Source organism: Canis lupus, chromosome 12 (assembly GCF_048164855.1).
Source record: "Canis lupus baileyi chromosome 12, mCanLup2.hap1, whole genome shotgun sequence".
Taxonomy (NCBI): Eukaryota; Metazoa; Chordata; class Mammalia; order Carnivora; family Canidae; genus Canis; species Canis lupus.
The window spans coordinates 43,906,188-43,919,039 of NC_132849.1; the positions used below are offsets into that span (position 1 = coordinate 43,906,188).

Sequence of the window (12,852 nt, forward strand, 5' to 3'; positions counted from 1 at the left end):
GGAGTTCGCTTTACGTGGCACTTTTAAAGGCTACTGTGGACAAAGACTGAACCAAGCACTAGGAGGACGACAGGTACGAAGAAGACCCAGTTTCACCCATTCAGGAGTTCGCAATCAAGACTAGTGAAGAACCCAGCGTCACTGGAAAGATAACCCGCAGTTAACTAGGCTTATAGTTTCCAGAGGGATTCCCGAGACCATGAAGGGCGTCAGCACCTTGGCCAGTTCCGGGGGAGGGAGCAGGGAGCGTCTACCAGGTTGAGAAGCCCGGGCTTCGGGGAGAGGAGGGGCAGGAGGAGGCAGCGGGCGGCCCCAGGTGGGCAGAACGGCAGGCGGGGCCCCACCGAGACCCGCGCTCGCTGACCGACGGCTGAGCGGCTCTCCACGCCTGTTACGCTCAGTCCACTCCCACTCCAGCCCCGGCGGCGGGCGGAGAAAGCTCGGCGGTCAGCCGGCCGGAAGGGGCGAGTCTTGCGGCGGAAGTCCTGCCCCGGCCTGGTCACGTGGGAGGGGCTGGACGCCAGCGCAGGTGAGTGCCGCGCGAGTCTCCTTCCCGGGCGCGAACCGTCCCGGGCCTGGAGCACCCAAGGCGCGTGTGACTGGTCCAGGCCCAGGGAATGAGAGGCCCTGTTTCCGGTGTGGAGTTGGGCTCAGGAAGCATACGAGCTGGTTCCAACTAAGTGAATTTGGGGACCTACCAGGCTCTGGGTGAAAGCCGGAGCAAACCTCTCCTCAGGAGGGTCTCGGTAGGGAAGGAGGCCCCTAGGTGGCTCTGCGTTAAGGCTGAGGGATTGGGGGGGGGGGGGGGGGGGACTGCCACCGAGATTCCGCAGCCTCCTACAGCCCGCTTCTGTTACCTGACTGTCTGAGGCGACCCCTGTCACAGGAAGCATCCCTCCTGAGCCCACTGCCCCTCTAGGACATGGAAGTGGGACGGGGAGAGGGAGTGGGCCCAAGGGAAAGCCAAGCGCTCTTTAATTGTGGGGATGGGCAGTGGGGGTGACCCCCCTCTCCTCTTGGCTTGACAGGAATCATGGCACTCTGGCGGGCATACCAGCGAGCCCTGACTGTTCACCCGTGGAAAGTACAGGTCCTGACAGCTGGTGAGTGAATAGATCTGAGTGGGAGCAGGCAGGCTGATTTGGGAGGCAGAAGCTCACCTCACCACACCTCCCTCATTTTTTGCTTCTCTTGAGCCCCCTTGAAGTGTTGGCTGTATCTCATCTAAGGCTGTCCCCAGTCTTTTGAAGGGTGGGTCCCCAAGGCTATCCTCAAGGAAAGGATATACCTAGCTGTAAAGTAGGATCTGAAAGCCCCCAAAAAGTGAAGGACTTTTCTCCCTTCAGGTGAAAGGCATTGCCCTAGGAGAACTTAACTTAGAAAACTAACAATAGAGGGGTGTCTGGATGGCTGAGTCAGTTAAGCCTCTGCCTTCTGCTGGGGTCATGGTCCTGGAGTCCCAGGATAGAGCCCTGAGTCAGGCTCCCTGCTCAGCGGGGAGTCTGCTGCTCCCTCTCCACCCTGCTTGTGCTATCGCAGTCATGATCTCTGTCTCTCTCTCCCAAATAAATAAATAAAGTCGTTTTTTAAAAAAGAAAACTAACAATAGCAGATGCTTCTCTAACATCTTACAGTGTGCAAAACGCTTTCAACATATTATCTCATAGAGTCCCCACCAAGATTTGTGAGCTAGGATTACTTGAGTCCACATTAGATTACACATCTTAAGTGCTGGGATTAGGATTTTTACCCCATTTTATTTTTCTTCATTTTTTTAATCATGAAATATATCTTAAGATACAAAAGAATAGGGATCCCTGGGTGGCGCAGCGGTTTAGCGCCTGCCTTTGGCCCAGGGCACGATCCTGGAGACCCGGGATCGAATCCCACATCAGGCTCCCGGCGCATGGAGCCTGCTTCTCCCTCTGCCTGTGTCTCTGCCTCTCTCTCCTCTCTCTCTCTCTCTCTGTGACTATCATAAAAAAAAATAAAAATAAAAATTTAAAAAAAAAAAAAAAAAAAGATACAAAAGAATAGTTGGGACATGTATGTACAGTTTAAACAGTATTAAAACTGATTACTCTTATATCAGTATCCAGCTTGAGACCCCTTGAGCACCTGTTTCTAACAAGCCAAGAAATAACTCCTTTCCTGGATTTTTGTTTATATTCCTCTTTTGCTTTCTTCATAGTTTTACTACCTATGTATGCATCCCCAAACAATATACTAATCAGTGATTTATGTTTACTCCAAATCCAGTGATTGGATAGCAGTCTCACAAAGGTAGCCCAGTGACTTACCGGCATTCGTTACCATCTTTATTTTGCACATTAGCTGAGAAGCGAGGGGATGGCATAGAGATAAGTATGTTTAATAGGGGGGGAGAACTAGAAGGTGTGTGACTGGGGGCAGTGCAAGAATGATCAGGTTAAGATGGGATCTGGCCTATGTTTAGAGGAAGAGGTGAGGATTCTAGGGAGGACTCTGGGCTTCTGAGAGGAAGACCATTGAGAGGAGTGGCAGGCTATGGAATCCAGGGAAGAACAGCAGGCCTTTTACTGGAACAGCCCCACATCAACACTAGAAACTTCACTGGGTGACTGGCCAAGGGGCAGACGATTTTGCCCCTCCCCGGGCTCCTCTCCAACCTCCGTGCCTAACCACCCCGTCCTGTCCTCAGAGTGTCCGTCAGCCTGCATGACTCACCTGGTTGCGTGGGTAGTGACTCATACTGGACTGTGTGGCTGTGATGGGGACTGACACGCTGGGCCCTTTGCCAGCCTGACTCCCTCAGGGCCTTTAACTGCTGGAAGGAAGGTTCCCCCCTCATGGCCATCAAGAATAGAGGGGGAGGGAGAGTCCTTGTGTTTCCCTACCTCAGAAAGGTACAAGAGGAGGAGCTGGATTTCAGAGAGGTCCCCATGCAGACGTGGCCAAACTGGGGTGCTGGTCTGTCCATGCTGGAGCCTGCATTACCTCATCATCTCCGTGTCGCCCTGAAGCACTTTCTAGGTAGCACTTTTCCCAGACTTCTTCCCTGCTGTTAGTATATTGGATCAAACTACAAATAAAAGAAGGAGGTAGGTTTGGCTCATCAAGCTGTTTTCAGCACAGTGCTTCCTAAGGCCCCCTGGGATAGCTCCTTATACTGGAAGACATAAGAGAGATTTCAGACTTGGAGTTGGAAGAGCAGGGTTTTAATTTTAGAGCTGTAGTCCTCGGAAGCTGCATGAACTGAGGCAAGTCAGTCAGTAAACCCCTTGGAGCCTCAGTTTCCTCGTTCAGGAGTTGAGTCTACTTAGCTGACCTCACAGAGCCACCGTAAGGGTTCTCTCTGTGAAAAGGCTTTAGAAATAAAAAAAAATAAAAAATGCTTAATAGACATAAAGACTCCTGAGCTTGGCATTTTCTTGAGTGTTGGCAATCCACACACGACAAGCTGTTCTTTTTTTTTTTTTTTTAGATTTATTTATTTATTTTTTAGAGCGAGAGAAAGAGAGCAGAAGCAGGAGGGGCCGAGGGAGAAGAGAGACTCTCAAACAGACTCCACACTCCTCACAGAGTCCGAAGCAGGGCTTGATCTCACGACCCTGAGATCATGACCTGAGCTGAAACCAAGAGTTGGGTGCTTAACCAACTGAGCCACCCAGGCGCCCCTGCACCATTCTTTGTCTAGTGGTATTTCGTCTGAGTTTGTTCCATTTGCCTTAAATTCAAATATGGGTGACTATCTCAGCCTTGGCTCTCCAAGCAGCAGAGCCTGAGGCTGGCACAGGTACTTTGTAAGGGGGCAGGAAATAATCCTGGGGCGGGGGGGAGAGCAGGGAGAAGGAAGATCAAATAGCATATTGCTTAGGGCACATGGCTGCTCCATCCCCTGAAACTAAGAAGCTCTTTGAAACGCTTCTTCAGACCAAAGGGAAAAACAGTGTTTTCTGGAGAAAAGAAACAGTTACGTACCAGCTCTCATTTCACATTGGTGAAAGGTTTGCCACATGGGCTGTCAACATCTGTGTGCTGCTGGGTTGCCTGGGCGCCATCCCTGGGGTTAAGCATGGATGGTGCACCCCCAGCTATGACCCAGGCCTGAGGCAGGATCAGTCAGGTTGAGCAGCAGGAGTGGCTGGAGTAAGGGATAAGTTAATCGAGATCTGAAATGGTTCAGAAGAAGTATCTGATACATCTAGTGTTGGCCAAGTTAAATTCAGGAGCAGAGCAGCCTGGGAAAAGGACCACGATATGTTGTACAGAGCCTGAGTCAGCCTTTCCCTCTCTCTGGAGACCCCTTCCAGTCTCCAGTGGTTCCTGGGCCCAGCTCCACCCATTTTTGGCCATTCTAGTCCTGCTATGGGGCAGCTGAGCTTCTGCAGACACTGGTTTCCCTGGAGTCTGAATTCCGCCAGGATGTGAAAACTCAGCAGGCAGTGGAGCATCTAGTCCAGCCCCCCGATCCTGATCCTGATCCCGATCCCGTAGAGCAGGAGTGGCAGAGGGTGCGGTGACCCACACTGATCCCCTCAGTCAGTGGTAGAAATGGCCTTAGAATATAGTGCGCTTTCAGTGCCCTGCCCTGTACTTGAGACTATTGGGGCCTCAGAAGGTAGAGCGTAGCCCCCGTTGGTCTGGGCTTACATATCTGACAAGCTGCAGACCCTCCATTTTGTCTCATCTTCTAGCAGTAGGACAGCTTCGGGCTAGGAATGGAGAGAGCATTCAGACCCATCCCAGAGGATGCACTCCCCCCTTTCCCTGCTAGGCTGCAGTTGTCCTGGGGTCTATCAGAGATGGCCCCCAGGCCAGGCAGCTATTTAATGTGGAGGCTTCTGGGGAAGAGTGAGTCAGCAGCACCGCTGGCCCCCTGCCAATAGCTCTACCTGCCACCCCAGGCCTACTGTACTCAAGGACACATCTCCTGCCCCCCAGCCTTCTCTTCCATGAGCATTTTATTTTCTTGTATCAAAGACCCCATATTGCAAAAGCCAGGAGAGGAACAAAATAGAGGAAGTAGGGAACTAGGAAGATGGTGTGGAAGTTGGGGCTTTCCCACTGGTGGGCAGAGGGTGGTCCCAGATAGATGGGTGCTCAGAGGTAGACTCCCCCAACCCCCTCACTCCACTGAATCCGGTGGCAAGTGACGGCATGAGAACTGGCACCTACCCAAGAGCATGATGTCACACCTGCGCCAGCGTCTGCCTACTGGGCTGCACGCCCAGCCTGGCATTGGGCATCACTGCGCGGCAGCCCCTTGTCCTGCCCCATCAGGGCTCAAGCATTACGTCTCTGCAAGCCTCTCATTCCAACCCCCTGGAAACAAGTCTGAGGAATGGGGAGCCAGAGCACTGAAAGATCTGGACCAACCGATTATGTCCAGGAGGACTCCCAGAATCTGACTGAGGCCTGTTTGGGCTCTGGCACTGGGGAAGGTAGAATGAGGAATCTCAGTGTCAGCTCTTCTTGCTCAGACTCACTTGGGCCAGAGAGACAGGCCTTGCTCTGAGTTCAGACCAAAGCCTTAGGCCACCCTGGAGTTGCTGCAGGCCCAGGGTCCTGATGATCTGCGAGCAGAGGAGGAGCCACTGAGCACCGTTGTGTCTGAAATGGACAGGGCTGGAAGGGGCTACAGAGCTGTGCGCCTACTCCCTCACTGCTGCCCTTCCACTCAGTAGTCCCTTGGGCTCAATGAGCACGGTCTGGGCTCCTGGAATCCATCTTTCTCAGAGGCTGCTGGCTTCCCGGACTATGCTTTTCATTCCTGCTCTGCTTTTGCTTGTTGGGTGACTGTTGGCCAGCCACAAAGAATGAAAACCCACACCTCCCTCTCTGCGACTGCTGTGACTCAGGAATATTGATGCCTGCCCTCCCCACACGGTGACAAGGAACAGAGAGGGTCACCTCCTGGGGAGTAAAAGACAGGAAGTGCATTAGTCCAAGAAGTGTCTCTGACATGCGGCTTTCAGGGCCTTGTTCCGGCAGGAAGCTCTTGCAAGTAGAAGCCGCAGAGGCTGCCTAACTGCCACTGACCCCTGAGCTCAAGCCTTGGCCCCTCTGTGATTCCCTAGCCTCCTGTTCCTCGAGAGAAGGCCTGGGTTCAGCCCCCACTCTGATCCTTACCAAATAACCTCATCTCTTAAAGACATTAGATGGAGGTGTGGCCCTACCTCCCAGAACTTTCAATGTGTGAGGGCCATTTGTAAACTGTAAACATCTTGCCAAAGCAGAACGTCAAACCATTAAGTCTCTTCATTTAAGAAGTGACTGCCTTCTGTTCCGCCCTCCCCGGGCCTTCTCTGGGCACCCTTCCCTCCATGCATGGCCACAGCAACGAGCCCTCCCTGGGGGAGGTAAGGCAAGGGGTAGGGAGTAAGTGCTAATTGCAGGGAGCAGGGAGCAAGCCTTCAATTCCACGGGTCCTTCCACCTTGAGCCTGACATGTGGCCCGGTGGGCTGCTCAAGGAAGCACTGCTGCCTTTCCCAGATTGGGCCTGTTGGGGGCAGTACCTTTGACAGTTTTCCTTGGTTGGTTTTCTGAGGACCTGCCAAGCACTTGGTTAGACGTGGTGGGGAATAAGAGACCAAAGATGTCTAGGATTCTCTCCTGCCCTCGGGGAGGTCGTGGCTAGCATGTTCTAGGAAAAGCCTACAGCACTTTGAGAGTTTCAAGATGAGGAGAGGCAGGCCTGCCATGATGGGTGCGCCGGGGGTCCCAGAGCTGCTGTGTGGCCAGGAGTGCCAGCAGCTGAGGCCAGCAGCCTAGCTCACCTGGGGGGTGGGGCGGGGGTCACAGCCCCAGCCCTTGGCCTTCCTTCGCTGCCTCTGATGAGACTGCTCAGGGGCAGGGCTTTGTGGAGGGTGCAGGGGAAGCGCAGTGAGTATGCAGCCAGCATGGACGTCAGAGCCAGCTCTGTACTAAGGACTAGGGTTAAAGGATGTGTTTGCTTGGTGCTAATTGAGGGCACAGGGACAGTGGTGGGTATGGGGCTGGAGGGGGCCTCTCATTACTCAGAGAGATGGACAGGCGAGCTGGAGATCATATGGTCATTCCCAAGTGGCCCTGTGTGTGTGTGCGTGTGTCTGTTTGCTGGAAACCATCACGTCACTATGACTGATGGGGGGCTCTGTAAACAATGACAGTTTCTATCTCGGTTTCTGGATGTGGGTGTCTGACTAGGATTGCTTGGAGCAGGGTGTCTGTGTGAGTGAGGGAAGGGGAAGCAGGTACACAGGCCTGGGGGAGAAATGGCTATAAATCTATTGTCCACTCAGTCTGAGGTTGTGAATGGGGGGGGGGCGGGTATGGCTTTACCTGATATCTGCTAGGAGGTGCCCAGGACTTCTCCATGTGGGGACTCTTACCAGTTCAGTGATATTCCTGCCTGGGACCATGTAAGCACTCAGGTTTTAGAAAGAGAATTATTCTTGCTGTCCTCCACAAAGAGAGACCCCAAGACTGAGGTGAAGGACACTTGCCAGTGTCTAGTTGTGGAGCGGGGGAAAAGCCCCAGGGTTCCTTACCATTCTACACATGATCTATTCACAGTACGGGTCTTGGACAAATCACTGTGTAGGAAATCAGGCCACCTCGTTCTTGCCTTGGTTCTGCCACTTACTGGTTATGTGAGGTCCCAGACCTTTATTTCATACCTCGAAAATGAGTTTGGATGGAATTATCTGGAAGGCCTTTCCAATTTTGATAGTCTGTGGTTCTCAGCCCCAAGCACCTTAGATTCTCCTTCATCTGGAGTCTCTGACTGTGACTTCCCTTTATTACTCCGTACAGAGTCTGTGGGCCCTGGTCTGATCAAGGCTGTTCATCCCGGTTTCTGGCAGGACACAGGGGAGGTGTCACCATCCTTGGGAGAGGAGAACTTTGAAGCAGCAGTAAAGGACCAGTCATTTGCCCCACCATCTCTTAGGCTCAGAGTGTCAGAGCCTCGTTCAGGGACTTATTCCCTACCTGGAATGGCAGCCCATCTCCAGGAGGTGTCCTGACAACACCCGTGTACCCTGCACAGGGTCCCTGATGGGCCTGGGTGACATTATCTCACAGCAGCTGGTGGAGAAGCGAGGTCTCCGGGGACACCAGACTGGCCGGACCCTGACCATGGCCTTCCTGGGCTGTGGCTTTGTGGTAAGTTCCACCCACAGCCGGGCTGCTGGAGGACTGGACGGTGGTCTTAGTTCCATGTCATTCTTTAGTTTCCCTTGGCCTCTTTCACATCTAAACCAGCCTTGAGTGTCTGGTTCCACTTGGATTTGGCTTCTAACCTTGAGAGAGGAGCTTTGTGATGTGCTCTCTGAGCTTACCACATGCTGTCTGTCCTCCCTGGGGTTTCCTCTAGGGCCCTGTAGTAGGAGGCTGGTACCGGGTTTTGGACCGGCTCATCCCTGGCACCGCCAAGGCTGATGCACTAAAGAAGATGCTGTTGGACCAGGTGAGCAGAAGGGAGAGGGACTCGGGAAGCGGGAGCTGTGCTAGGGGAGGGCGGGGGTTTGGGTGCTCACAGAGCTTTAATTTCTCTCCCTAGGGGGGCTTTGCCCCATGTTTTCTAGGCTGTTTCCTCCCACTAGTAGGAGCACTCAATGGCCTGTCAGCCCAGGACAACTGGGCCAAGCTCCGGCGGGTGAGCTGGGCTGGGGGGAGGGGAGAGGGGATCGGTCTCTGGCAGCCTGGGAGGCCCAGGGGAACAAGGCAGGTTTGGTGGGGGTGAGCAGGGGGACGTGCAGGCAGAGTCCCAGGCTCTGGAGAAGAGGAGCTAAGGGGCAGTGGTGGGAGTGTGGTCTTTGAACTGGTCTGTGCTGGGCGCGCTCTGCAGGCGGGAGGTGGGGGCTGCGTGGCAGTAAGTGCACATGTCAGCTTTTCCTCTCTGTCTCCTCAGGACTATCCTGATGCCCTCCTCACCAACTACTATGTAAGCGCTGACACCGCAGCTGCCCGTTCTCCTGCTTTCTTGGGTCCAGAAGTGCTCGGGGACGGGGCCCTCCTGATGTAGAAATCCCTCAGACAGGATAACTCTCTCATCCTATGTGTGCATCACACCAGGGAAGCACTTACCCAGTGGTCCACTTTGTTCTTGTCTGCAGAAGGTGGAGTAGGACCAGGCAGTGAGTCTGGGGGTCGGGTGGTGGAGGCAGCCCCCCAACCTTTACCCTCCTTCTCTTGTAGCTCTGGCCTGCTGTGCAGTTAGCCAACTTCTACCTGGTTCCCCTTCATTACAGGTAAGACAGATCCTTACCCGACCCTCTGAGCGATGCACATCACAACAGCTGGACACAGCATGATTCTTCTGTCAACCTTGAATCACTTTAGACCCTCCCAGAACACTGCTCCGGTCAGAGCTCCTCAGACTCTCAAGCATTTTATTCAGAACTTCTTCTCCTTTACGGAACCTATCCCAGGACCTGCCCACTGACCTTTCATCTCCCTGTCATCCTGCCCAGCCCTCACCTTTGGTGGCATACCTGCAGGGACAGTGCCGGGCAGGGGGGATGGGGGTGGGGCTAGCTTAGACAGGAAGGTATATCCAAGAGCCAAGTAGGAACCTGGGCTGGTGGGTCCACTGCAGACTACTATTTGACCTTAATAATAAAGGCAGTTGCTGAAGCCACAGTAAAAATACAGTGCAACTCAAGAGGAGTAGTTAAAATTGTTGGGAGTGAGGGGACATTGGGAGCAGGGACACTCTTCAGAGGGAACAAAGTCAATATTATGTGAATAGCATAGCTTAAAGGAAGACTTGTAGACCAGATCCTCGACACCAGAGTCCTTGCAACACTCTGAATGTAGAGAGAGGAAAATTTACAATCAAGAGAGGGATATGGCGGGCAGCACATTTTTAGAAGATAAAAATCTCAGCCAGTTCAAAGGTGGACAGAGATGTGTATGCAGCAGGAGCCTGGTCAGGACCAAATAAGAGCCATGCTCAGCGACATGAGGGTGTTCCACTTGTAGGCTCTTGTCCAGGACACAGAGCTCTGGGATGATACCTGACCCCGACCTGCTTGTCCTCTGGCCCGAGCCACACGTCCCTCTGTCCCTCGGGGCTGAAGGAAGGAGACCTCAGTGTGGACGTGCTCAGAAACCAAGCCCTCCTTTCCCAGCTCTGCCCCTTTGCTTGCTCTTCCTCCTCTTTCACCCTGACAATGCCACCTCTGTTCTGCAGGCTGGCTGTCGTCCAGTGTGTTGCTGTCATCTGGAACTCCTACCTGTCATGGAAGGCACACCGGCTCTAGGCCGGCCTCACTCCGGTGTCGGCGCCTGCCGTGCTGCAGCATGACCCCCAGTGTGGCCAGATGGCCTCCTCCAAGTGCTCATGGAGAATGAAAGGCCCTCCATCGGCTTTCCTGGGGTCCCGTTGCCACTCAGAACTTAACAGGCTTAGCACCTGACTCCTTTTGAAATAATTTCAACCTTTATAATGGTCTTATGCCCACCACACAGTAGGCACTCTGTAATTGTGTACAGTCTTGTTAGCTGTAGTTTGTACCTGTATCCCAGCAATGCCACTTGTCCCCACACTTCACAGACACATCTGCTCTCTATAACCTTCCCAGCCCACCTGGAGCTCTGGCTCTTCTGGGGCCCTAAACACTTTATATGGTGCCTCCGGAAATCTGTTATTAAATACATAGTTTGAAACTTGCAGAAATCTATGGGGGCAGTTAGAACTTCTAGAGCTAGAAAGAAGTCTAGAGACAACCAATCCCAATGTTCTCCCACGGATGAGCATGCTGAGGTCCACAGAAGTGAGATGGCAAGTCCACACCACCAACCAGTGGCAGAGTGGAAACTTGAACACACATGTTATAGATGAATGTTTGTATGCCCTCCAGAATTCATCTGTTGCAAACCTAATGCCCAGGGTGATGGCATTAGGCAGTGGGGCCTCTGGGAGGTGATTAGGTCATGAGGGATTCGTGCCCTTTTAAAACAGCCCCAGACAGATCCCTCACCCCTCCCACCATGTGAGGACACACCAAGAAGGAAAAGTTAGTGAATACCACATCTACCAGTGCCATGGGCTTGGACCTCCCAGCTTCTAGAACTGTGAGAAATAAATGATGTTTATAAAATACAGAGTTGATTGTATTTTTGGTATAGCAGCATGAAGAGACTAAGGTTCCCTTACTTCCTACCAAGTGATCTTAACTGGAGGTCAAAGGTACAGTAATACTACTGCTGTGATTCCCAGAAGAAAACTAACTTGGTAAAAACACTACTTTGCAGCAAACTCAGAAGCAGATGGACCTGCCTTTTGTGGTCTGAAAGCCCCCAGAGGCCAGAGGCTCTTTTTAAAATAAATGGTGCCTCAGCCAGACCACCCTAGAATTTAGACCATGGGGCTGGAATAAGCTCAAGAATCCTGGCAGGTGGGCTGCCTCACTGCCTTGCTGCCTCTGGGATGGTAGCAGAGTGGGAGCTGGGAGCCAGCTGTGCTCCGGATTGCCTTAGTTTGCAGAACTGATACTAAGGACTAGGGACTAGGCCTGAGCAGCACAACCTTCTCCCGATGCCTCTGGCCCCTTCTAGAGGCCAAGAGCAGAGTGATCACCACCGACAGCCCTGAGGTCCAGCCTCTCTTCTGTGTGCCATAGAACATCGGCCACCTGACTGGTCTGATAAGGGGGCTGGCCCTAGTCCCTACTGGCTGTCATACGCAGGTAAAGGACTCTCATGGCTCCCAGAGCAATGGTAATGCCCCAGCAGCTTCTCCCGCCCTGAAGGCAGGGGCGCTTGCAGCACTGGCAGCAGGACCCAGAGTGGAGGGTTGTGAGGTGCGCCCCTCTGGGTCTTGCAAGCAAGCGGCCGGACTCCAAGCTGCGGCCGTCACTGCTTCTACAATCAGTACATGTCCCTCGCTGACGTCAGTCCGAGCTGTCCTGGGGCTATATAAGGCTGGCGGCGGTCCCGGGACAGACCCCGTGTTCCCCAAGGCGCCCTCAGCCCACCCGACGGCCGGAGACTGGAGCCCCGTCCTGCAGCGTGAGGACACTCTCCGGCAACCTGTGAGTAGCTGGGAGCATCCAGCCTGACTCCTGAAGCACCAGGACGGCGCTCAGCTCTCCCACCACGACTCGCCCGCCTCAAGGGAGAGAGGGAGGACAGGGTGGCACCGGGCTGGGGCAGCAGCTGGGACTGGAGGGAAGGCTGTGGGCACCAGGCGGCAGCCGCAGGGGCCCGGCCGCGGGGCTGGATGCGCGTGGGAAGGGGAGTGGCGCCACTTGCGACTGCCCGGGACGCACCTCACCCCGCGCTCCCCCTGTCTGTCCAGGGCCGGCGGCACCATGAAGCAGAGGGGACGCGCGGCGCTGCTGATGGCGCTGCTGCTCCTGGCACAGCTGCGCCCGGGGAGCAGCCAATGGAGCCGGGAGGCGGCGGCGGCCGGGGTCCAGGACCCAAGTCTGCGCTGGAACCCCGGGGCGCGGAACCAGGACGGCGGCGCCCGCGCGCTGCTCCTGCTGCTGGCCGAACGCTTCCCGCGCCGCGCGGGGCCGGGCCGGTGGGGATCCCGGACCGCGGGCGAGCGGCCCAGGCGGGACGACCCTCCGCTGTCCATTGATCTCACTTTCCACCTGCTGCGGACCCTGCTGGAGCTGGCGCGGACGCAGAGCCAGCGGGAGCGCGCCGAGCAGAACCGCATCATATTCGAGTCGGTGGGCAAGTGATCGGCGGCGTCTGCAGCCGCGATAACCTCGACCCCGTCCCCTCTCCCCGGGCCCGGACGTGCGCGACTGGAAGTGACCCAGTCCCGCCAGATTAGAGCGGCCCAGGGATGCCCTGAGCACTCTGTGCGTCACCAGTTTTTAATAAAAGTGCTGAAGAGCCTTTGGCCTCGGTTGTGGGGCGCAGGGAAC

General features: G+C 54.5%; 2 protein-coding genes across 5 annotated transcripts; both read left to right on the top strand.

Annotated features, from left to right (window-relative positions):
* Positions 1-372: 372 nt before the first annotated feature.
* Positions 373-11,072, top strand: MPV17 (mitochondrial inner membrane protein MPV17). Of its 4 annotated transcripts, none has more exons than XM_072771501.1 (8): positions 380-529; positions 1,029-1,103; positions 8,013-8,128; positions 8,340-8,432; positions 8,526-8,621; positions 8,877-8,909; positions 9,164-9,216; positions 10,161-11,072. In XM_072771501.1, the coding sequence occupies exons 2-8, from the start codon at positions 1,034-1,036 to the stop codon at positions 10,228-10,230; spliced, it is 531 nt and encodes a 176-aa protein (XP_072627602.1). In that variant the 5' UTR covers positions 380-529; positions 1,029-1,033; the 3' UTR covers positions 10,231-11,072. The 4 variants fall into 4 exon arrangements, with proteins under 4 accessions (XP_072627604.1, XP_072627605.1, XP_072627602.1 ...); XM_072771502.1 differs by lacking the exon at positions 380-529 and adding an exon at positions 536-746; XM_072771503.1 differs by lacking the exon at positions 9,164-9,216 and having other exon boundaries at positions 373-529.
* A 136-nt stretch (positions 11,073-11,208) lies between these two features.
* UCN (urocortin) lies at positions 11,209-12,823 on the top strand. Its single transcript, XM_072771512.1, has 2 exons — positions 11,209-12,003; positions 12,270-12,823. The coding sequence occupies exon 2, from the start codon at positions 12,283-12,285 to the stop codon at positions 12,661-12,663; it is 381 nt and encodes a 126-aa protein (XP_072627613.1). The 5' UTR covers positions 11,209-12,003; positions 12,270-12,282; the 3' UTR covers positions 12,664-12,823.
* The last annotated feature ends 29 nt before the right edge of the window (positions 12,824-12,852 follow it).